Raw genomic sequence first — 26,679 nt, forward strand, 5'->3', positions numbered from 1 at the left:
TTACAGGGATAGAATGTGGGTGGAAGTCAGTGTGGACCCGAGGGGCCGAATGTCCTGCTTCCACACACTACGGATTTAATGATAAATGTCAGTCAAAATGTTGGGTGAATTATTCATACTGTCATTGGTTTTCATAGCTCCCTGAGCAATTATTTTAACCTGTAAACTGAAAGTGGCACTTTTGACAGTGTAGCCCTCCCTCAGTACTGCATTGTGGTATTGCCTTAGATCATATGAGCAAATCTCTGCAGTGGGATTTGAATGCATGATCTTCAGGGATGAGTGAAGGTGCTACTTTTGAGCTGACCTGATACAGCTCTTTATATTTGGTACAAAATTAGGAACAATATGCAGTTATACAACATCATTCTCAGTAAATATCAGGAGATGCTTGAGCCTAATTAGTACTAATATAGCAGAGGAAAGGATAAATGCTGAGTTGCAAAGATGAATTTTGAGGAGGTGTTTTTGAAGTGGGGTGCGGTTATGAGAATTGGGAAAAAAAGGAGTGGATTAACAGAGCTGTAATATATGTGTGTTGGCTGGTTTGTGATGCAGAATGATGCCAACAGCATGGGTTCAATTCTGACACTGGCTGAGGTTCCCATGAAGGTCACACCTTTTGAACCTTGCCCTTGTCTGAGGTGTGGTGACCGTCAGGTCAAACTCACCACTCGTCATCTTTTTCTCGAATGAAAGAGTAACTCTGTGGTCCAGTAGGACGATGGTAACTTTGCTACCTGCTGCCTTGAAAAGGTAATGCTGCCCCTGAGTCACAAGGATCCGAGGTCAAGACCCACAGTGGGGCTTTAGCACCAAAATCAACACTGACGTGTTCTGCAGATGCTGAGGGTGTACAGTACTGTTGGAATTGGTGTTTTGCAGATGGGACCTTGAATTGCGGTCCAATTTGTTCTCTCTTATGTTCCTAAAAAATTTCATGGACCTGTTGTGACAAAGAACAGAGGGCATTCTGCGGTGGCACTCTGATCGACATCACCGATTTGATTGTCTGGTCATTATCATATTGCTGTTTGCAGGGGCTGCTATGCATAAATTGGTTGCTGTGACAACCTACGTTATAGTGGTGACTACCCTTTTAAACATTGGTTGGCAAGATGTTTGAGGTATCCTGTAGTCACAGGAAATACTGTGAATGGAAATACAATACAGAAGAGGCCCTTTGGCCCATCAAATCCATACTGCCAAAGCTGCATTTGATCTACATTAGTCTCACTTTCCAGCATTAGGCCCATATCCTTGAATGAAATGATTCTTAACATGCTCATTCATGTACTTTTTAAAGATTGTGAAGTTACCCAAATCTACCTGTCTTGCTTTTTACTCAGCCACCGTGGAGAAGCTTACAAACAAGACATCTTGGAGTGTTTATAATTCTGAAATTGTACCTCTGACATCTCCAAGCCAATGCTTTCTTGGCCAGTTTTTCACCATGCTGCTTGAGTTAACAAGCTCATCCAAATCCCTGCTGACCATTTCTTAAATCACAGCAAGTTCTGTTTATTCATCACTCCTTGTGCTTGCTGACTAGAGTAGCTTCTGATCCGGCAATGCTTAAACTTTTCGTTTCCAGACCTTATTTTCAAATCCCTTCAAAACTTTGCCCCTCCCTCATTCTATAACTTCATTCTAAACTCTTCACATTCCTCAACTCTTCCTCTTAGAGTCATGTAGATATACAACGTAGAAACAGACCTTTTGACCCAAATCTTCCATGCTGACCAGATATCTGAAATAAATCTAATTGCATTTGCCAGCATTTAGAACATAGAACATTACAGCGCAGTACAGGCCCTTCAGCCCTCGATGCTGCACCGACTTATGAAACCAATCTGGAGCCCATCTAACCTACACTGTTCTATTATCATCCAGATATTTATCCAATGACCCCTCGGGCTAGCCATCACCATCCAAGTCAAAAGGCCCTATCTGTTCCCCCCTCTACCTAACCTTCTGATTATTTTGTATGGCTCTATGAAATCACCTCTCAACCTTCTCTCTAATGAAAACAGCCTCTGTCCCTCAGCCTTTCCTCATAAGACCCTCCTTCCATACCAGGCAACATCCTGGTAAATCTCCTCTGCACCCTTTCCAATGCTTCCAAATCCTTCCTATAATGCGGTGACCAGAACTGTATGCCATATTCCCAAATGCAGTCGCACCAGAGCTGCAACATGACCTCATGGCTCCAAAACTCGATCCCTCTATCAATAAAAGCTAACACACCGTAAGCCGCCTTAACAACCCTATCAACCTGGGTGGCAACTTTCAGGGATCTGTGCACCTGAACACACAGATCTCTCTGCTCATCTACACTACCAGGAATCTTACCATTAGCCCAGTGCTCTGTTACTCCTTCCAAAGTGAGTCACCTTGCACTTTTCCGAATTAAACACCATTTGCTAGCTCTGCAGCTTATCTATGTAACCTGCAACATCCTTCTGCACTGTCCACAACTCGATAGACTTTAGTGTCATCCGCAAATTTTCTAACCCATCCTACTATGCTCTAGTCCAAGTCATTTACATAAATGACAGATAACAGAGGACCCAAAACAGATCCTGATGGTACCCCACTAGTAACTGAACTCCAGGATGAACATTTCCCATCAACTATCATTCTCTGGCTACTTTCAGCGAGCCAACTACTGATCCAAACCCCCAAATCACCCTTAGTCCCATGTCTCCATATTTTGTGCAATAGCCTACCATGGCGAACCTTATCAAACGCCGTACTGAAATCCATATACACCACGTCACCCGTTTTACCCTCATTCACCTGTTTGGTCACCTTCTCAAAGAACTCAATACGTTTTGGGAGGCATGAACTACCCTTCACAAAATTGTTGACTATCCCTAATGAAATTATTCCTCTCTAGATGATTATAAATCCAATCTCTTACGATCCTTTTCAACACTTTACCCACAACTGAAGTTAGAGTCACTGGTCTGTAATTACCAGGGTTGTCTCTACTCCCCTTCTTGCACAAGGGAACAATATTTATTATCCTCCAGTCTTCTGGCATTATTCATGTCAACAATGACGACATTAAGATCAAAGCCAAAGGATCTGCAGTCTCCTCCCTAGCTTCCTGGAAAATCCTAGGATAAATCCCATCCGACCCAGGGACTTAGCAATTCTGGAAAATGTGAAAATAGAGGATATTTCAATGAACTTGTTCTTGTTTTGTCTAATAGCTTTTATCTCAGTATTCTCCTTGACAACATTTTTTTTTTCCTGTGTGAATACTGACGAAAAATATTCATTTAGTGTCTCTCCTCTTTACTTGAACTCCTCGCACAATTTCCCACTACTATCCTTGACTGGATGGCCCCTATTCTTACTCTCCCTGATGAAGGGCTTTTGCTCGAAACGTCAACTCTCCTGCTTCTCGGATGCTGCCTGACCTGCTCTGCTTTCCAGCATTCAACTCTAATCTCCAGCATCTGCAGTCCTCACTTTCACCTAATCTTACTCTAGAGATTCTTTTATTCCTGACATAGAAAGCTTTAGGGTTTTCCTTGATCCTAAATGCCAAAGACTTCTCATGTTCACTCCTGGCTCCTCTTAGCTCTCTCTTTAGGTCCTTCCTGGTTAACCTGTGCCCTAACTGAGCCTGCAAGTCTCATCTTTACATAAACTGCTTCCTTCCTCTTGACAAAAGATTCAACTTCTTTAGTAAACCATGGCTCCCTTGCTTGACCACCTTCCTCCCTGCCTGACAGGTACATACTTATCATTGACATGCAGGAGCTGTTCATTGAACAAGCTCCACATTTCAATTGTGCCCATCCCCTGCAGTTTCCTTCCCCATCCTGTGCATCCTAAATGTTTCCTTCCCCATCCTGTGCATCCTAAATCTTGCCTAATCGCATCATAATTGCCTTTCCCCCAGCTTTAACTTTTGCCCTGTAGTATGTACCTATCCCTTTCCATCACTAAAATAAACTCAACTGAATTGTTGTCACTATCACCAAAGCGCTCACCTACCTCCAAATCTAATACCTGGCCATGTTCATTACCCAGTACCAAATCCAGTGTGGCCTTGCCTTTTGCTGGCCTATCGATATCCTGTTCTGGATCAATGGTGCTGGAAGAGCACAGCAATTCAGGCAGCATCGAGGAGCTTCAGCAAAATCGATGTTTCGGGCAAAAGCCCTTCATCAGGAATAAAGGCAGAGAGCCTGAAGCGTGGAGAGATAAGCTAGGGGAGGGTGGGGGGTGGGGAGAGAGTAGCATAGAGTACAATGGGTGAGTGGGGGAGGAGATGAAGGTGATAGGTCAGGGAGGAGAGGGTGGAGTGGATAGGTGGAAAAGTAGCTAGGAGGAAACCCTCCTGCACACAATGGACGAAAACTGACCCATCTAAAGTACTTGAACTGGAGGGCTTCCAGTCAATATTTGGAATGTTAAAGGCCCCCATAACAAGTACCCTGTCACTCTCGCTCCTATCCAGAATCATCTTTGCAATCCTTTCTTCTACATCTCTTGAGCTTTTCGGAGGCCTATAGAAAACTCCCAACAGGGTGACCTCTCCTTTCCTGTTTCTAATCTCAGCCCATACTACCTCAGTGGACGAGTCCTCATCAATTGTCCTTTCTGCAACTGTAATACTGTCCTTGACTAACAATGCCACACTTCCCTCCTTTTACCACCTTCCCTATTCTTACTGAAACATCTGAACCCGGGAATCTGCAACAACCATTCCTATCCCTGCTCTATCCATGTCTCTGAAATCCCCACAATATCGAAGCCCCTGGTACCAACCCATGCTAAAAGTTCACCCACCTTATTCCAAATATTCATGGCGTTGAAGTAAACACACTTCAAACCACCTTCCTGCCTTCCGATACACTCCTGCGATCTTGAAACCTTATTTATGACCTCACTACTCTCAACCTGCTGTATAGTGGAGCTACAATTTGGGTTCCCATCCCTCCTGCTGAATTAGTTTAAACTCTCCCGAAGAGCATTAACAAATATTCCCCCCAGGCTATTGATACCCCTCTGGTTCAGGTGCAGACCATCTCACTTGTAGAGGTCCCACCTACCTCAGAATGAGCCCAAATTATCCAGGTATCTGAATCCCTCCCTCCTGCACCATCCCTGTAGCCACATGTTCAACTGCTCTCTCTCTCCCAATTCCTCTTTCTCCCTATTTGGTTCATATCCCTCTAAACCCTTCCTATTTATATATCCATCCAGATGCCTTTTAAAAGGTGTAATTGTATCAGCCTCCACCACTTCGTCTACATGAAAAGTTGCCCTTTGGTCCTCTTTAAATCTTTCCCCTTTCAGCTTAAATCTCTGCCCTCTAATTTCCTCTGGGAAAAGACCTTGTCTACTTACCCTATTCATGCCCCTCATGATTTTATAAACCTCTGAGGTCACCCCTCAGCCTCCGATGCTCCAGGGAAAACAGCCCCAGCCTATTCAACCTCTCCCTATAGCTCAAACCCTCCAACCCTGGCAACATCCTTGTAAATCTTTTCTGAACCCTTTCAAGTTTCACAACATCCTTTCTAAAGCAGGGAGACCAGAATTGTATACAGTATACTAAAAATGATCTAACCAATGTCCAGTATGGCCACAACATGACTTCCCAACTCCTGTATTCAATTCTCTGACCAAAAAAGACAAGCATACCAAACACCTTCTTCATTATCCTATCTACCTGTGACTCCACTTTCAAGGAGCTATGAACCAGGGTCTCTTTGTTCAGCAAAACTTTCCTTTTCCTCGATTTTAAGTACTTCTGTCATGGGTATCTGTGCGTTTAGCTGCCTGGACCTTGCTCTGTAATGTTCTTCCGAAACCTGTCCTCCACTCTCACCTCATTCATGGTGCTCCTTAAGACATCGCTGAAAATGTGTTGCTGGAAAAGCGCAGCAGGTCAGGCAGCATCCAAGGAACAGGAGAATCGACGTTTCGGGCATAAAGCTCTGATCTCCAGCATCTGCAGTCCTCACTTGCTCCTTAAGACATACCTCTGCCTAAACCTTTGGACACCTATATTGAATTTGCTGATGTGACTTGGTATTGAATTTTGTTAATAATTGCTCTTGTGAAGCTCCATGGCACATTCACCTTTGTTAAAGGTGCTTTATCAGTGAAAATTGCTTGTGTTGAAAGTATGTTTTAAAAAGAATATTTTTAGTTGTAGCTGCCTTGGTCAGTAATTTTCCTCTCAAACATGGTTAGCAACACTAGCGCAGAAGCAAACCAGATTAATTTTGCCTGCTCTGACAACCGTTGGCAATAGAACACTTTATTTTGTTAATTCCAATTCCCTATTTTCCCATCTTAAATTTCTGTAGAAATTTCTTGAAGGAGTAGAACCTCAGATTTAATATGAATTGTTGATTTTTTTGTTTGTGTATGAAACAATGGTTTTATGCTGTGCATTGTTTCACATTGCCATAAGCATTAACCTTCTCCCTCTTCTTTTCCTCCACAGTTTGTCAAAGCATAGACATTCGAAACAACATTACACACTTGCAGCAGCTGAGAAACTGCACCGTCATTGAGGGAAATCTGCAGATCCTGCTGATGTTTGGCACCAAAACCGAGGATTTTCGTGGTCTGAGCTTCCCAGAGCTCACAATGATCACAGAGTACCTGCTCCTTTTCCGCGTCTACGGCCTGGAGAGCTTGAAAGATCTCTTCCCGAACTTGACTGTGATCCGTGGGACAAGGCTTTTCTTCAACTATGCTCTGGTAATCTTTGAGATGCTGCATTTCAAAGAGATTGGTCTGTACAACCTGGTGAACATCACCCGGGGCGCAGTGAGGATTGAGAAAAACCCAGAGCTCTGCTACCTCTCCACCCTTGACTGGTCGAAGATTCTGGACTCAGTGGAGGACAATTACATAAAGTCCAATAAAGACGACAGAGAGTGCGGTGACGTGTGTCCAGGTGCCTTGAGAGGGAAAAGCAACTGTCCCCAGACGGTATTCAATGATCAGTTTAACCATCGATGTTGGACAAGTGAACACTGCCAAAGAGGTAGGCTGACATGACTAAATCCATGGGTTTAGATTAGAGTGGTGCTGGAAAAGCACAGCAGTTCAGACAGCATCCGAGGAGCAGTAAAATCTAAAATCAGTTGGTTACAAAAGGATGCTTCAAAACATCTCTCTATTTACTCCCTTCTCTTCTGAAGGTGTTGGGCTTACAGCAGGGTTTCCCAACCTGAGTCCCCGACCCCCTCCCCTCCCCTCCCCTCCCCTACTGAGGTCACTAACTTGGAGGCAGAAGTGGCTGATGTGCAGCTCAGTCTGCTTTCCGATGTCTGCAAAGCCTCATTAAATCTTCATGATTTTATTCAGCTGCTAGGTGTGGCCTAATGGACTGCTCTGTGAGACCCGGTTGCTGCTGCAGAACATTTTGAACATAGAACATTGAATGTCACAGTGCATTACAGGCCCTTCAGCCCTCGATGTTGCACCGACCTGTGAGAAAAAGCCTGTGTCCGTAGATATTTTTTTTTCTCTCTCGAGAAATCGTGTCCCCTTTTCAGCTCTCTTCATACTCAACCCCTGAAACCTTCCGCTACTTGACAATTGTTATACTCCACCTCCAAATAAGACTTCCTCTGATAGCTCATAAAGTTTGAAGTTTTAAAGATGAAGTTTCACTGGGAGAGATTTTGGGAAGCTCTGGGTTACAATATTCCAGACAACACCTTCAATATTCCCACCTCCAAGCATATAGTTGCATTATTTGGCAAGGCTTAGTTTTCTTTGACTGAGCTCTCAGATTTCTGCACCTAAAATAACTGATAAAATGGCTTAGGCTAAGAATTTGTTGTTTAAGCGTATAAAAGGGTATGGGTAAATGGAGAGCATGGGGAAAGGGAATTTGAAAGGCTGTGTGTCAGTCATGATGTAATTCCGAATTCTGGAATGAGTGAACAGATCAGATTCTGCACCACTGCACACTACCAACATGGTGTGTGTGGGTCCAGGTAGCCACATGTGGACAAGCTGTTCCACTGCTGAAGGCATCACAGCTGACCATGTTGCTCCACTCTCCCATGGTGGCACTTTCCAGCTGGGTTCAGTTGGCAGTGATCAAGAATGGTTATGATATTTGCTCATTTCCTGTCCAGCATTGAGCTGTTAGGATCAGGGTGAAGCTAATGTACTGTGACTGATAGAAGTTTGATTACTTTGCAATTAATGTAACTGGTCCTTCCACTGAGCTGATTAAAAAGTAATGGCTGATGTATGTTTGTTGCTTTGCCCACTGCATGTGGGAAACTAGAGATGGAACCCAAGGAGATGGGGTTGTGGTGCTCTCCGTTTGATTCAGCACCTTATGTAAAGTGGAAAAATTGTTATCTCTATTTCAGATTTTGGTGGAGCTCACTTCTTATACATGTGTGTGTGTATGTAGTGTGCTCCACTGATGTGAGTTTGTTTTCATTTGCAGCCTTTGCTAAACACAAGATAAGCATTTGCGTCCCAAATGTTTCATATTAGCAGCACTGGGATTTCAAATTGAAATGGAAGAACTCAAAAGATATACATTGGTCTTATGTAATAATAGTTTGCGTGAAAGAAAAGAAATTATTGTGTATTACTTCCTTTCACATTTTTAGAACATTCCAGAACCCCATAAATTATTTTAAAAGTGTATGGTAAAGCTGCCATAATTAACCTGAGGGTCGCCATCCTGGTAAAAACATAATGCTGGTGACTCAGGGAGCAAGATCCCACAAAAGAAATTCGTTAAATGACTGCTTAATTTTTTTTGGCAATATTTTGTTGAGAGATTAATGTTGACTGACAATAGGAGAATTTTCCTGATTTCAAATAATGTGAATTGGTCTTATACAGTCACTCAAGGAAATAGAAGAGTTTGCTCCTGATAATTATTCAGTGTTTAGTCTCATTTGCAATTTCTCTGATGTGGAACGGTTTGTGCTTGTATGCAGCAAGGCTTGACAAAATATCTTTTGTGCCTGGAAATAATCACCTCTGACATCAGAAAGCATAACATTTGGTGATTTATCAATTGTGGTGTCCCCTTCCTTAAGCATTCTGAGGCCACCGAAAAACCTAACTGGACTATCTCAAAAATGCCATGGTGACTGCAGATGAAACATTTCATATTCTGTGGTGACTGTAGCTTCTGAATCCCCAAAGACTATCCATCAGCTACAAGACGTAAGTCAGGAGAATGGTGGAATACTACTCTCTTGCCTGGGTGAGTTCAGCTCCAACCACATTCAAGAAACTTGACACCATCCAGGACAAAGGAGTCAGCTTTATTGGCACCAACTCAACAGACATTTGCTCCCTCCATAACCAACGCTCAGTAGTAACAGTGTCTGCTATCTGTAAGGTGCACTGAAGAAATTCACCAAGATTTTTGAGGCAGCATCCTCGAAACCCAGGACCACAGTTACCTGTGGAAAAGGGCAGCAGATATGTGGGACCACCATCAACACAGCATCCTGATTATATTGAATGGCGGTGCAGGCTCGAAGGGCTGAATGGCCTACTCTTGCACCTATTGTCTATTGTCTTGGAAATATATTACCATTCCTTTGGTGTCACAGGGTCGAAATGTGGATGTGCCTACATACCAAGGACTGCAGCTGTTCAAATGGGCAGCTTATTAGCACCACCTCCACGGCAGTTAGAGTTTGGCACTAAATAATGGCCCAGCCAGTGATGCCCACATCAAGGGGAAAAAAGGCACAAGTCCAGAGTGTGATAGAATACTGTCAGTGGGCTTTGGTGTTTGCAGCTCCAACAACACTCAAGAAACATGGCTTCATCCAGGACAAAACAGGCTGCCTCCAGATCTCATAAGCTGCCCCCATTACCAGGGCATTGTGACTACAGAACAGTGCAGCAAGGCTTCCTCGACAGCACCTTTCAAAGCTGCATGTTCTTCCATCCGCAATTCAAGGACAGTAAGGTGCATTAGTAAATTCACACTTTCAATTTCCTTTTCAATCCACATTGAAATTGGACATAGGACATCATTCCATTGCCATTGCTAGGTTGAAATCCTGAGGGCATTATCACCAGAGAGAACATAGTATTCAGACTCGTGCAAACCAGCCTTCCTTCCATTGACTCTGTCTACACTTCCCACTGTCTTGGGAAAGCAGCCAATGTAATTAAAGACTCCTCCCATCCCGGTTATACTCTCTTCTATCAAGCAGAAGACACAAAAGTTTGAAAACATGTCCCAACAGTTGTAAGAACAGTTTCCTTCTCTCTATTATCAGACTTACTGAACAGATCTCTCCTACATTAGACTTGATCTTTCTCTGCACTGTCACTGTAGCTGTAGCACTATATTCTGCATTCTGTTCTATTACCCTGATGTACGTACTTAATGTTTGATTTGTCTGGTTAGCACGCAAAACGATACTTTTTGCTATGACAATAGGGAATGGGCTTGGGTGAGATACTCTTTGGAGGGTCGGTGTGGATTTGTTGGGCCGAAGGGCCTGTTTCTACACTGTAGGGATTCTATTCTATTCTAAAAATCAAAAAGAGGGCTGGACAATAAATTCTGGCCTTACAAGTGAAACAGCCTAAGACCGTTTCATAAAGCATCTGAAGCCTTGTCTGAGAGAGTGCATCTTCTCCCACGTAGCAATCCCTTGTCTCACACTTCAGTTCTGCACTTGAGTTGCACACTCAAAAGTTGCTTCAAGGGAGCTTCAACCAATGACCTTTTGGGTTTGGGTAGAACACCACTGACCACTCTGACTGTTTGCTGTAGCGGTTTTATGGACTGTCTGTCGATAGTGTGTGACAGCACTGTCAGCTTTGTCTTGCTGCAAAATGGTTGCCTTGGCAACGCAGAAATGACGGCGTGAGTCTGGATATTATGAGTCCATCAGAGCCCAGCAGCATCAGTCTTTTGCTGTCCAGGTAGCTGCCCCATGCCACTTGTCCTGAATGCGCAGTGATGTGCAGCTGTGTGGTGCCAAGCTGAGTTTACACGTACAGTCTTGGCCCCTGCTGAGCACGCGTAAACTTTAGCTGAGCTTTTTGTTTCGAAAGAGAGTCCATATTTATAAGAGTGATTGCGTTCTGTCTCTGTTTTGATGTTTAACCAAAATAGATCACAGGTCCGGAGTTGGAGACAGGACCAGAATCCTGCAGAAAGTTTCATATGTGTCACTCGTGATTCTCACGTGCTGCTGTGTAGGCCCTCAATTTTTTTTAAAGTGGGCACTTGATACAGTATTTGAAGGGAGATGGTAATGGAGAACTAACAAATACTTCTCCTTGTATGACCTGTTGCTTGTGAGCCCACTGTGCAACTCCCCCCTCCAGCCTCTGGTAACAACTTATTGCGCAAGGCTCTGGCTGGGAGAGAAACTGTTGTTCCACATTGGCCCACGTGATTTCTAGCATGTTTTTCAGTCAGTGAGGTTTATGTAACCATATAATAATGTGTTCAACTGATGGGCTAGTTTTTTTTTGAAGCCACGTATATAGCTTGAATAGCGTATAATGAATAGACCATGGAGGAGGGGAAGGCTGCCTGACAACAAAGGAAATTAAAGGCAGATTATCCATGTGCAGTCAATTAAAGCCATGTTGCTTTATTTGCTATTGACAGTATTGAACTAGTAAATTCTTTTAATCATGCTACAGCCGTAGTTATGTTTCAGATTTCTTCTTTGTTTTTCTTTGGGTGGAGATTAAGCACAAGTTTAAAAAAAATGCATTTTTTATGTTGGAAATCACTAGAATTCCTAAAATGCTTAAGAGAGTGGGGTCCCCCTTGAAACTGTAGCCCTGAGTCTGGTGTTAGTTGCTGTTTGTGTTTCCTTGCAACCTGAGAGTCCACTGCAGTGCCACAGGATCAAGCTGTAGCGTGAGAGAACTGAGCGAGTTGTGCCCTGTTCCAGTTTGCATATATCTTTAGCTCAGTTTTTGTGCTTATTCCTGCCTTTGAATATGACCACTTTTTGCTAGGCGTGAGGTTTGGATGGGAAGAAAGACCGCTCCCCCAAAGAGGCCAGGCGGATTGCTTAAAACCTGACAATCCTATGTCAAATTAGTGCTGTATGCAGTGCCAGTGGGAGCCTTTGTGTGTGTGTGTGTGTGTGTGTGTGTCTGTCTGTCTGTCTGTCTCTGCTTGCCTGTCCCTCTGTCACTAAAGGGAGAAACAGATCAGGGCGTGGCTCCAAAGTTACATTGACATTTATGCCATTAATTTGTAGAGTGCACGGTTAACATATAACTGCGACCATAATCATTAAGCACTCCACTAGCACAGAATGTAAGAGCATTCGGTGGCCTTTTGCTGAACAGGCAGCATAGAAAACATCTCTTATTGCAACTGAGGTAAAATGGTCTGAATAAGGCTGTGACATTTCAGTTGCACAGAAAACAAAATGGGAGTTGTGCCAGACTTGAACTGGGTAAGTGGGTGGCATTGGCTGTCAGTATTTTTTAAACTGCTGTACTGGTATCCTGCCGCAGCACTATCAGCCAATTAACACCAGCAGTTATACAGTTAACTGTTCTTCAGCTGTTTTATTCCCCCTTCACCATTTTGTGGAGGTGTCAGACCATCACATTGATGGCACAATGTCGTTTCCACATGTTGCTTCCATTTGTAGCTCACCTCCTGGCTTTTTTATTGTATGCAATAAGTTTCCTTTGTTACAAACTTCTCATTTTTCAATCGGAGGATGATATTAAAAAACCTGAGATTCTATAATGTCTCTGAAAATTCAAAATACTTCATATGCTACCATTTACTTACGAATTCTGTGATTGTTGTTGCGTAGGCAGACACGGCAGCCATTTTGTGCACAGCTCCATACCAAAAACAGCAATGAGATGAATGACTTGATCTGTTTCTAGTGGTGTTGGCTGATGAAAGAATGTGTGGCCAGAGCGCCTGGAAATCCCTCTTGCTCCTTTTGAGAAAAAAAATGCCAACAGGATGATCAGCATTCACCTGAATCAACCGGAATAGACAGATGGGGCCCCAGAGAATAGTCTCTCGTCTGACGACGGCACGCAAGGCAGCAAGAAATACATCAGAGTTGCACTGGGTTACTTGGTGCTTTGCACTTTATATGTTCTTTGAGCCTAAGTGGGTACTCATTTTACAGAATGAGCAGTTTACTATGCTGTTTGGGTAAAGCGTTATTTATTGCTTGTTTGCAGTGGAGGTTAGTATTGATGCTTGTCTGTTAGCTGGCCAACATTTATGATTGGTTTACCATAAATGAAAGCACCAGCAGTTTTATTTTATCTTCATTGTTGGGCTGATGGTTGTTCGTGGGGCGATTCCAGACACCCTGGGTATTGGTTTTAAAAGGAAAAGCTCTCTCTTTGCAGTCTATGAAACAAAGACTCATATTACATTAGTAAAACATTTCCCAAGTTCAAGTAGCGTAGTATACTGAAATTTTAATCTTATGTGAATTAATAATGCAGTTTTTTAGTGTTACAATAAAACTTATCAAGAGCAAAGGTATGAGTGGCAACCATTTATACTTTAAGGTTGCAAAGCTGGTTCTCCAGAAGGGACTCTGTGCATGCTTTTTGAGTAGAGGTTGCTTACTGGGTAATTAATAATTTTATGACAACGCATTCATTGTTACTATGTTAAAGTCTCGGAACTCCCCGTCTGTCAGCTTTTTCGGTGGATCCTTCACTGTTGCAGATCATGTTGTGAAAAGAGAGGGACATCTTCTCTTACGCAACAAGAAATAAATCTCAATGAAATACATGAGTTTCAGGAAAATAATGCAGTCAGGAATATTTGTGATCTCCAAAGTTTTTCTTTAGAAAAAAATACAACTCAACGTTATTAATGGAGACAAAGCAGAGTTAGCATTTCCAGTCCAGTGACCCTTCTTCAGAACCCAACTCTGAAGAAGAGTTACTGAATCCAAAATGTTAACTGTGCTTTCTCTGCTGCCAGATCTACTGAGTCTTCCCTGCAATTTCTGTTTTTGTTTCTGATTTCCAGCACCTGCAGTTCTTTTGGATTTATTTTTCAATATTATTAATGCCCAGCAAATCAATGTCACCTGTCTGAACAGCTTCACCTCAGACCAGAATTGAAGTAGATCTCAAGCTACTTTGCTGCTTGGTCTGATTAGAAACTACATTGCAATGATGCACATAGTGTTGTCTTGGTCAGTTGAGTTGAAAAGTGTGGCGCTGGAAAAACACAGCAGGCCAGACAGCATCCAAGGAGCAGGAGAGTCGACATTTCAGGTATAGTCCTTCATCAGGAATTAAAAAATATAACTCAACATTACTAACAGAGAGAAAGCAGAGTTAACATTTCCAGTCCAGTGACCCTTATTCAGAGCTCAATTCTGAAGAAGAGTTATAGAGTCATAGAGATGTACAGCATGGGAACAGACCCTTCGGTCCAACCTGTCCATGCCGACCAGAATCCCAACCCAATCTAGTCCCACCTGCCAGCACCTGGCTAATATCCCTCCAAACCCTTCCTATTCATATACCCATCCAAAAGCCTTTTAAATATTGCAATTGTACCAGCCTCCACCACATCCTCTGGCAGCTCATTCCATGCATGTACCACCCTCTGCATGAAAACGTTGCCCCTTAGGTTTCTTTTGTACTTTTCCCGTCTCACCCTAAACCTATGCTCTCTAGCTCTGGACTCCCTGACCCCAGGGAAAAGACCTTGTCTATTTAACCTATCCATGCCCCTCATAATTTTGTAAACCTCTATAAAGTCACCCCTCAGCCTCCGATGCTCCAGGGAAAACAGCCCCAGCCTGTTACTGAATCCAAAATGTTAACTATGCGTTCTCTGCTGCCAGAACATTCCTGCTGAAGGGCTTATGCCCGAAATGTCGACTCTCCTGCTCCTCAGATGCTGTCTGACCTGCTGTACTTTTCCAGTGCCACCTGGCCGAGCCAACTCTGTGCATCGTTGCAGTGTAGTTACTTATCAGACCAAGGACTCTCCAGCATTCTGCAGTCCTCACTTTCCCTTCCCTGGTCAGTTGAGTGACTTGTTGATTGGATGGCCAAGGTTTGTGAAGAAAGGCGAGATTTGGAAAGGCAAAGAATAAAGCAAGAAACTAAATTAGATTAGATTAGATTACTTACAGTGTGGAAACAGGCCCTTCGGCCCAACAAGTCCACACCGACCCGCCGAAGCGCAACCCACCCATACAGCACAGAAACAGACCCTTTGGTGAGCAGTGATTCCTTTTTCGACTGGATTCTGGGATCTCATTCATGTTTTTATCTGCTTTGAATGGAAATCCACCATGAAAATTGGCGTTAATAATTTTTGGCGTTACCTTCCTTTGTGTGGTCAGTTTTAAAACACGTACTTAATCATAGAATGGCCACCAAACATTCTTTTAGATTCTCAGGCATCCCAATTGTTGATAATAAATAGTTGCGATGATGCACAAAGTGTGCAACTCATTGGGGGCATCACTCCTTTTGAGTTAATGTGTCTTTATGTGAAGAATTTTGAGGAACTGAAAGAGACAAGTTGGCCATTTAGTGTCCTAGCTCCCATTACAAGCTCTCCAATTGGAAGAAGAAAGTGGCTACTTGCACAGTACCTGTCCAGGTGTCACTGGAATACCAGTTGAAATCCATAAAACCTTGGGACTGAGGAATGGACAGCAATCTTCTAGTCTAGCAATTCTCCAAACTCCTTCCATTGAAGGGACCCCTTTTTCAAATGAACTCAGAATCACTGTTTCCTCCATCTAAGTTACAATACTGTTTAATGCTCATAAAGTGAAATGAGGCATTTGAAGGTTGTATTAATAATCCCTCTCTGATGACATGGTGGGCCTACCCTACAGTGCACAGACTGCAGCAGCAGTTCATGAAGGCGGCTTCTTGAGAACCATCACCTCCAGGGCAACTGGGAATGGGCAGTAAATTCTGTTCCAGCCAACGATGCCCACGTTCCAAAGAGTGAATAAAAAATAATCTTTTATGTGAGTGGCTATTTACTGCCTGATATCAATGAGATGGGTGTGTCTGCTTTTGGCTGCAGAACCTGTCTGTCCTTTTCAGGATTAGAAATTGCAGAGAATTTTGAGGAAAAGCAGACTGCAGCCCATGCACAAAGGGAGTAGGCAGGGGAACAGAAGGGAGGGAAGCAGAACAGGTGCATTCTCTTTTCATTCATGGGATGTGGGTTGTCCAAACCCCCAAATTGCCTTTAAGAGGGTGACAGTGACCTGCCTTGAACGGTTGCAATTCATGGGGTGTAGATACACCTACAATGCTGTTAGGGAGGCTATCCCTGAATTTTGACTCTGTGACAGTGAAGAAATTGTCAATATATTTCCAAATTGGGATGGAGTTTGACTTGCAGGTGGTGATAATCCCCTGGATCTGACACCCTTGGTTTCCAGGTGGTTGTAATTGTGCGTTTGGAAGATATGTACGATTGCCCATCTCTGATTTACACTTTACCACAGTGCCCTAGGAGTCTGCCCAGTTCTAAGGCTGGATCCTTCCCTGTAAGGTTTCTGCTAACTCCAGTTTGATTGTTGTGGTCAGAGGTATAGCCGAGTGAGGAAGGTGAGAAGGGAGTGGATCTGACCGATGTGGCGTGACTGTTTACACCTCTTTGTCCCAGATAAGCACATGGGAGAGTTAAGGCAGTCCAAAATTGTTGATATTTCTAAAACAAAAAAATTAAGAGGCAAGTTTCGTCAGGGAAAAAAATCTTGAAAGTTAATTGATATTTAGCTGGATTACTTCATTTTTTATTTAAAGGTTTGCAGTTTTGGCTTCAGTCAGTCAAATCTCTTGATGAATAATTAGAATTTGTGCAAACTCCCCTCCCTTAAATACAGCCATTGACTCAGTTCAGGCCAGTTAATTAAATCTGGTTGTGGTGAACCACAGTGTCTAAGTAGCATGTCGGATTACATTAAAACAAACACAGCGATTCAAGTTTCACTGTAGAAACAGTTTTCAGATACAGTGCCAGCACAATGCAAGAATGAAGTAGTTCTTTATAAAGAATTGCTTGTTATACCTTGTTTTGGGATGTGTGGCATAAGTTAGTTGTAACCACTGTGATGTTTTCCCCCAATTATTGGAGCATTTTTTTTACAAGGTACAAATTGTGATCATTATTTTGCAGCATTTTAAAAAGTCTCAAGATATTGTATGGAAGGCCTGCATAATTAAATTTTGCCCAGCATCCTCTGCCAGTGTGTGGGGTGGAGGCAAGCTCATTTAAGGTATGAGAAAGAACATTAGATATTTAGTCAAAGGAATGTGCAAGGGTTGTGGGGAGGGGTGGGGGAATGCACTTGATGCACTGTTCATATGGAGAGCAAGTCCAGAGACAATGGTTCAAATGGCCTCGTTTGATTGTATAATAACTATAATTTTGCTATACTAGGAATTCATAAACGTTAATGTTTTGTCGGAATAATTTAAGGTGATTTTAGATATTTTTCAAATGTTCCTTTTTTTTAGGAAAAAATGTCGAAATATTTGTTCAATCAGAATTTCTACAGTTTCACTATTTAGAGTCATAGAGGCGTCCAGCACAAAACAGACCCTTCAGTGCAACTCATCCATGCTGACCAGATATCCTAACCCAATCGAGTCACTTTTGCCGCACTTGGCCCATATCCCACTAAACCCTTTGTATTCATATACCCATCCAGATACCTTATAAATGTTGTAATTGTACCAGCCTCCACCACTTCCTCTGGCAGCTTATTCCATACATGCACCACCCATGCATGAAAAAGTTGCCCCTTACGTTACTTTTATATCTTTCCTCTCTCACCCTAAACTTGTGCGCTCTAATTCTGGACTCCCCCACCCCAGGGAGTCTACTTATCCTATCCATGATTTTATAAACATGTATGAGGTCACCCCTTAGCCTCAGACGCTCCAGGGAAAACAGCCCCAGCCTATTCAGCCGCTTTCTATAGCTCAAATTCTCCAATTCTGGCAACATCCTTGCAAAGTTTCACAACAGCCTTCTGATAGGAAAGAGACCAGAATTGCAGCGCAATATTCCAAAAGTGACCTAACCAATGTCCTGTACAGCCACAACATGATCTCCCAACTCCTATATTCAATACTCTGACCAATAAGGGAAAGCATACCAAACGCCTCCTTCACTATCATAGCTACCTGCAACTCTACTTTCAAGGAGCTATGAACCTGCACTCCAAGGTCTCTTTGTTCAGCAACACTCCCTAGGACCTTACCATTAAGTGTATAAGTCCTGCTAAGATTTGCCTATCCAAAATGCAGCACCTCGCATTTACCTAAATTAAACTCCATCTGCCACTTCTCAATACATTGGCCCATCTGATCAAGATCATGTTGTACTCTCAGGTAACCTTCTTTGTTGTCACTACACCTCCGGGTTTTGGTGTCTTCTGCAAAATTACTAACTATACCTCTTATGTTCACACCTAAATAATTTATATAAAATGAAGAAAAGTAGTGGAAGCAGCACTGATCCTTGTGGCACTCCACTGGTCACAGGCCTCCAGTCTGAAAAGCAACCCTCCACCACCACCCTCTGTCTTCTACCTTTGAGCCAGTTCTTTATCCAAATAGCTAGTTCTCACTGTATTCCACGAGATTTAACCTTGCTAACTAGTTTCCCATGGGGAACCTTGTTGAATGCCTTACTGAGGTCCATATAGAGATCACATCCACAACTCTGCCCTCAGAGTTTATTATTTTGTCAAAAACTCAATCAACTTTTTGAAACATGATTTCCCATGCATAAAGCCAAGTATTTCTCCTGAATTACTCCTCTTTGCTTCAGTATGGTGTATTTCGCCAGTACGAAGAAGCTGACTTTAAGCTTAAAACCAGAAGCCAAATTCAGGGAGACTACAACTGTTCTTTTTATTTGACTTGTTATCCCCTGACATGCGTGGCCAAATATGCAATCAAACCACATAATGATGTTCTTATCAATTGTACAAATCAGCTGGGCCACAGTTCAGTTTGTATCTGCTCATGCATTGTAAAATGTGTCAGATTTGGAATTGAGGATTAGTTTAAATGAGAGGGTAATCTAAATTAGGGGGAGAAGGGGAGTAAATCTCAAGAATTGAAGTGAATAAGTGGTTATTTAGAATGAGTTTCATTGACTTGTGCCAGATTACGAGTGTGCAATTCCGAGTCAATTATTTTGACTAAAGCCTTATTTAAGTATAAAAATGACAAGTTTATTTTTGTTGCTTCAGCAAAAACAGCTGCTTACTCTTGTCCACAGAGATAGAAAGAAATCTGAATGCACAGCCTACAGCCGTATGTGGATGAGGGTGTGTCTGGGTCACGTTTGTAGTTCAAAATGATTTAAATGATGCTGCCTTTTAGTATGATCTCACCCAACCTTCTCTTTTTCTAAATATGTTCAGTATTTTTACTGGAATTAACTGGATAAACAATGTTGTGATTACAGCAAGACAAATCGTTAAGCCTTTCGGGTTTTGACCTTTTGCAGTGGAGTTAGATGTGCAGGCGCTTAAATGTATGTTGAACATTTCCTAAAACAGATTATAGCCTGTGTGGATGAACAATATTGGGTTCGGAGATGGCATCTGGTATCTAGGTAGTTCAGTCAGAGCGTATTTCCCCAGTCTGGATGTTGTCAATATTAACTTTTTGAAGATTTAAAAAAAATGTCAGGAATCGCAGGTAGATAGAATAGTGAAGAAGGCGTTTGGTATGCTTTCCTTTATTGGTCAGAATATTGAGTACAGGAGTTGGGATGTCACATTGCGGCTGTACAGGACATTAGTTAGGCCACTGTTGGAATATTGCGTGCAATTCTGGTCTCCTTCCTATCGGAAAGATGTTGTGAAACTTGAAAGGGTCCAGAAAAGATTTACAAGGATGTTGCCAGGGTTGGAGGATTTGAGCTGTTGGAAGAGGCTGAACAGGCTGGGGCTGTTTTCCCTGGAGTGTCGGAGGCTGTGAGGGTGACTTTATAGAGGTTTACAAAATGATGAGGGGCATGGATAGGATAAATAGACAAAGTCTTTTCCCTGGGGTGGGGTAGTCCAGAACTAGAGGGCATAGGTTTAGGGTGAGAGGAGAAAGATGTATAAGAGACCTAAGGGGCAACTTTTTCATGCAGAGGGTGGTACGTGTATGGAATGAGCTGCCAGAGGATGTAGTGGAGGCTGGTACAATGCAATATTTAAGAGGCATTTGGATGGGTATATGAATAGGAAGAGTTTGGAGGGACATTGGCCGGGTGCTGGCAGGTGGGACTAGATTGGGTTGGGACATCTGGTCGGCATGGACAGGTTGGACCAAAGGATCTGTTTCCATGCTGTACATCTCTATGATTCTATGTTGTAAAAATATATGGAAAAGTATTGAGATTGTGATGTTGTAAAGTAATTGACCGGTTCAGAAGAATTGCTTTGAATTTTTGTTGATCATGTCTTTCTGAAAGAAATTCTTCTAACTGTTGCTATGTTGTCTGTTGTAAATTGGGCTCTTGCGTTTATTTTCTGAAAGCTTATGTAGGATCTTTAGTAAGAATGAAATCTCAAAGGGAATATTCATTTGAGAATATTTGCTGTGGGGCATTAACCTTACATGTGGTAAACCCCTTGTGACATGAAACCTCTTGATCTTCATTTTATCCAGTTTGACTTCTCCTTTCAATAATCTTTTATATTGTGTCCCAAATTTGACTTTAATCTTTAAAATTTCCTGTTATGCAAACTTCACATTATCAACGTTTTGTAAACTGGATTGAAAGTCTTTTGGAGCTTTTAGTTAATATTTCAATTTTTCAAAACTATTAATTTATTTTTTATGGCTACATTTTTTGATTTCTTAAAATAATAGAGCGGTGTTACTGGCGTGGAGTGAAACTTAAGTAAAAATTATACTGGTGTAATTGGAAAAGGATTGCAAACCTGTCAACAGGATTGAGTCTTGATTGTTGTGATCAAGCGAGTACAGTCAATTTGAAACCAGCAGGGAGGGGAATTGCTGGAGTTTTGGAGAGTTAGCAGCACAGAACTAGTTTGAATGCTGGTAAAATGTATGTTTGTAAGAAAAACAGATCCATTGGAAGGCAAGTAACGAGGGTGCACACCTCCACTCATCTGTCTTGTCTTAATGTTATTACAATTAAGCAGCTCTTCCTGGTAGGCTTTTCCCTATTTTTGGTTGATGATTTGCAGCTGAAAACATATTGACTTTCATGAAGAGCATCCATCTCATGGACCTAGGCCTGTCCAATTCCAACAGCCTCCCTGCAGTAAAAACACTGTTCTTAAAGAAATTCTAGCTTGGCAGCTGATAAAATCCATTTCTTTCGAAGTAAAAGTCAGTCCGCCTTATCTCCTGATGTTACAAATTCTGTAAAGAATCACAGGATCTGAATTCAGGATTGGCATCTTCAATAAAAGCTAACCATTTCTTCATTGTGACAGATCCTATCCACGCACAAGAATCATTTACTCTACCCCTTTGTTTTTGAGAAGCATTGTTTATAGGAAAACAGACTAACAAAAATGTTGCCACTGACAATGGATGGAGGGAACAATGGAATATTAAATAAAAAATAACCAGGGCTCTATGGAGTGGCAGTGCTTGTCAGTGCCAGTACAAATGGTTAAAATAAGAAGGTTATTTATTTGGGAGTTGTCTCATCTTGAGTCAGAAGATTGTGGTTTCTATCTTATTTTAGGGATTGAAACACAAAACTTGAGGCGCTCATTTCAATGTCGTGTGTAGGGAATGCTGACCTTTGAGGTTTTGTCTTTCCAACAGTGTGTTATTACTTTGTTGTTATGAAGAGGAGCTGTAAAGGGCTCCCTAGTACCCTGGTGGTTACTTATCTCTCAATGAACATCACTAAAACAGATTATCTGGTCATGGTGGCATTGCTAATTGTAGGAGCTTCCTGTGTGCAAATTATCTGACATTATATCAGTGAGTACGCTTCCAAAGTACATAATCGGCTGTAAGATGCCTTGAGATATCCTGAGTTCAGGTAAGATGCTGTCGAAATACAATTTGAGAATTTCAATAGTACCTCAAGGTTTGAGCATGTAATCTAGATTGACCTACAGTGTAGTGCAGGGGAGGGACTTTCCAATGAGCTTTGTTGGGCATGTGGATGTTGGATGAGGGTGAGATCTACTCATTGTCTCTGGTGTCGTTGAATAGATTGGGAGCACTTGGAGAGCACCCTGAAGTGTACCATATTTGATTCCCTCTAGAGAGGAAATTTGGAAAGCATTTTTTAAAAAAAATGTAGTTATACATTTTCATACAAAGAAGTTATTGTACTCCAATCTTAGTATAGAACAGTGTTCCAGCTGTACTGCTGTGTCTTTATTTGTACAGTACTTATTATTTATAGCAAAAGGTTTAGAGGCAAGGTGGGTAAAAATATTTTCACTTCTTTACTGGAGTTTGGAAAAATCTACCTCAAAAGATGGTGGAGGCTAATTCCATGAATTTTAAAAAGAGAGTTGAACAGATGCTTGAGGCTGACCCTATAGAATTACAGAAGGTGGGACTGTGCATGACTGCTGTTTCAAAGCATGGGGACAAAAGACTGATTTGTTTTCTCTTGTGCCGCAGGTTTCTATAACTTGATGAACTGCTACACCATAGTATATGACCTTTTCCTTTCTGGCCCGTGTAGTGCCTGATGCAATGATTATAACAGTGAGGTGATCAGTGTGCAGACATCACTGCCACAGACAAGGTTTAACAGTGGCTGACAAAAGGACATAGAATAAAAAAAAAGCAAAAGATAGACCCGGATTATGTATTAGTAGCTTTAAAATTTGCAACTCCTCTTCTGTCATGTGCCTGCGGGTTACTACACTCTGAGGTAGGCAATGAATATACAGATGTGTATGCAAATTAGGGTGTAGAATCAGGCAATTCAGCTCTACTAATCCAGGTGGTCTTGTGCGTTACTCTTGAGCAGAGTTCTTATTTCTTTTGTTCATTGTTTATATACTTGTCCCCTTGTGCTTCATCTACGAAAACAATTTAACTATGAATGTTGCCATAGTTTCTATTTGACTGTAGCCCCTTGATTTGTAAGTAAGCTATTCTTGCTCTCTGTTTAAAACCTCTTAGCTATATTCTTGTTCTTGACCTTCCTGAAGAAGGGTTATACCCAAAACATTGACTTCTCTACCTCCTGATCCTGCCTGGCTTGCTGTGTTCTTCCAGCCTCCTGTTTGTCTACTATTGACTGCAGGCAACAATTTGCACCTTATCTGCCTGCTTCACTTTATTTTCATGTTTTAAACATTTTTATCACATCGTTATTTAGTCTATATACTCTGATGGAAAAAAAGACCTCAGTCTTAACACACAAAGCAGTTGGACTTCAAAATTGTACCTCCTGTAAAATGTCCATTGTCTTGCTGTTGTGTGGAGACCAATACTGCACGCTGTACTCTAAGGTTTGTCTTACTATTTTATATAAGGAGCCAACATTTCCTCTTGGCTTTTGCATTGTACACTTCTCATGACAAAACCTAGAATTCTTTTTATTCCCATTACATTTATTAAACTGAGGTGCAGATTTCAATGTCCTGTGAACTCTTACCCCATAATCTCTCTGCAGTCAATGACACCAAGCCCACTTCCCTTTGGAGTATAATTATTGATGTTTTCTTAACAAAATATATTGTCTCCAATTGCTACTTAGCCCATTCATGAGAACAACAATAATGGTGCTTTGTACAGTTTGGGGAACAACAGTGACATCAGCTGGAACTGTAGGAATAGCAAAGTTCTGAAATAAATAATGCAAATAAATCTAGCAGTTAAACAGAGGAATGATTTGTGTTGTCACATGTTTTATTTACTGTTATAGATTTTTCACAATAGTACGTGAAATCTGTAAAGCTTCAGTCCTTTTTTGGAGGCCTAAGGAATTCAAAATCTGTTTATAAACTGCAACCTAAATCTCCCCTACTTCCTCAAAAAGGGGTCCTGTGACACTACTGTTACTCTACTAAACTGAATTTTAAAGATTCACTGAGCTTTTTCTTAAATGCTTGTCCACATATGCACGTTTCAGAAAGTCTTGCCCTATTCTTTACCATGTCAGACATGGACTTGGGAGCATTTTTGTCTCATGTGTTACAAAGATGTGAGTGTACTGTACCTTTGAGAGTTAAAAGCTACCAGAACTATCTTTCACAGCACCAAGTGTTCTGAACAAGATATAATGTAACATTTGGTCAAACAACTCGTTTAACTGGTAGCCTGGAAATGACAAAACAAATTCGAATTAGGCCAATCTATTTAAATTATACCCCAAAAACTACCAAACTCCAGTCAAGTTTGAATTTAGTATATTGACGATCTTAAAAGCCAGGGACGCAATTCAATGCTTTGGAGGTATAAGACCGAGGAAAATTGAACAGTTGGGAGGAGAACTGCCAAGCTACCAGCATCTGCAGACTGCCCGGGAAAATAGCTCTCTTAAAGCTACCTTTATCGATCAGTAACCTGTAAAACTGAAATCCCTAAGAAGGAGAGAAGAAGATTGAGGGAGATATGAAGTGAGGATTCGACATTTGGCTGAAAATTTTTGAATTTTTGTTAAATCTTAATCAGGGGCTTTATCAGACTAGTATTATAGAAGGGTAAGGTAGAGGAAGGAGTTGTAAATAGTTAATTATTCTTTTATACTTTAAGAAATTTGTTAATTGATATTTAAATAGTTCTTGGCCTCTCGAATTTTCAGTTTACTACACGTGATAAATCTTTTCTGTGTTGATACTTTAAGCAGGAGGATTTACCCCGTGTCGTAACACTAGAGTCAGAAGATTGTGATTTCTACCTTATTCTAGAGATTAAACACAAAAAGTATACATATAACAGTGATCTGCATAGCGAGTGCTGAACTTTGAGGTGTTGTTTTTCAAGTCGCATGTTAAACTGTCTGTCATTACTTTGTTATAAAGTCTCCCTAGTATCCTGGTGGTTATTTATCTCTGAATGAACATCACTAAAACAGATTATCTGGTTGTGGTGGCATTGCTATTTGTAGGAGCTTCCAGTGTGCAAATTGACTGACATGATATCAGTGAATACGCTTTCAAAGTACATAATCGGCTGTAAGATGCCTTGAGATATCCTGAGTTATTTGTAAGGTGCTGTCGAAATACAATTTGAGAATTTCAGTAGTACCTCAAGGTTTGAGCATGTAATCTAAGTCGAACTGCAGTGCAGGGGAGGGAGTTTGCAATGAGCTTTGTTGGGCACGTGGATATTGGCTGAGGGTGAGATCTACTCATTTTCTCTGGTGTAGCTGAATAGATCAGGAGTACTTGGAGAGCACCCTGAAGCTGTACTATATTTGACTCCTTCTAGAGAGGAAATTTGGAAAGCGTTTTTAAAAAAAGTGTAGTTATACATTTTCATACAAAGAAGTTATTGTACTCTAATCTTAGTATAGAACAGTGTTCCAGCTGTACTGCTGTGTCTTTATTGCCGTAAATATTGCATCAGCTAATGTGGAGTTCCAGACAGCTGTGTATTGGGCAAATATACTGACATTTACAGAATATTAACAGAGGAGTCTGTTTCGCTAAACATGCAGCAGAATTAATTTTCAATAATGAGACACTTTAATATTCCAATGTTGAGTGTGCTGAAGGATAGTATGATTGTTTATGTCACAATCATCATGCTGTTCAGGATGTAACGTGATTCTTTCTCATATCCTATTTATAGCATCAATCCAATCTGAACTGTTCTGAATCTCCTGGACAATTTATTTTCCAGTTGATTGTGAAGATAGTGCTTCATACATTTGTGAATGCTCTTCTGACACCTTGCAGACTTTGGACAGAGGATAGAAGAGAACATCATAATGAGGAGCAGCCATCGGCAGTTCAGCCCCTTGAACCTGTTCCATCATTCAGTATGATCCTGGCTGATCTCCTCTCGACCTCAACTCCACTTTAGTGTGCTCTCCATAGCCCTTCAACCTACTACTAATTAAAAAGCTGTCTTTCTCTCCTCCTTAAATGTCTCAGCATCCACCGTACTTTGGGGTAGTGAATTTCCCAGATTCACCACCCTTTCAGAGAAGCAATTTCTCTTCATCTCTGCTTTAAAATCTGCTTCCCTTTATCTAGAATCTTTTGTTCTTGATCATCCCAAATAAGGAAACATTTTCTCAACGTCCACTTCAACAAACCCCTTTAGCTTCTAACATACCTCACTTAGAACTCCTCTCATTCTTCTAAACTCCAGAGAGTATCAACCTAAACTGCTCAATCTCTCCTTATGAGACAAACCCTTATCTCTGGAATCAATCAAGTGAACCTCCTCTGAACTGCCTCCAATGCAACCACATTCACCCCCCACCTCAAGGGACAAAAATTTCTATGCAACTCCAGATGCTGACTCACTAATGCCTAGTACAGAGGAACCTCAGTTATCTGAAGGACACGCGTGGGGTGTGTTACGTTTGGTTAATCTAATTCTGGATAATCGAATGCCGGATAACATAGTTTAGCCGAGCATTGGAACATTGCAAACTTGCTAAATAATCTGATATGGAAATGTGTTGCTGGAAAAGCGCAGCAGGTCAGGCAGCATCTAGGGAACAGGAGAATCGACGTTTCGGTCATTTGCCCTTCTTCAGGAATGAGGAAGGTTGGTGCAGCAGGCTAAGAT

General features: G+C 41.6%; 1 protein-coding gene across 2 annotated transcripts in view; it reads left to right on the forward strand.

Annotated features, from left to right (window-relative positions):
* The window catches only part of LOC122565433 (insulin receptor-like), a 260,534-nt gene that overhangs the window by 34,415 nt on the left and 199,440 nt on the right, over positions 1 to 26,679 (forward strand). For both annotated transcript variants that reach the window (XM_043721409.1, XM_043721410.1), the window contains exon 2: positions 6,479 to 7,027. In XM_043721409.1, the coding sequence (XP_043577344.1) occupies positions 6,479 to 7,027 (549 nt within the window). The remainder of the gene's footprint in view (positions 1 to 6,478; positions 7,028 to 26,679) is intronic.

The sequence above is a fragment of the Chiloscyllium plagiosum genome, chromosome 31, assembly GCF_004010195.1.
Source record: "Chiloscyllium plagiosum isolate BGI_BamShark_2017 chromosome 31, ASM401019v2, whole genome shotgun sequence".
Classification (NCBI taxonomy): domain Eukaryota; kingdom Metazoa; phylum Chordata; class Chondrichthyes; order Orectolobiformes; family Hemiscylliidae; genus Chiloscyllium; species Chiloscyllium plagiosum.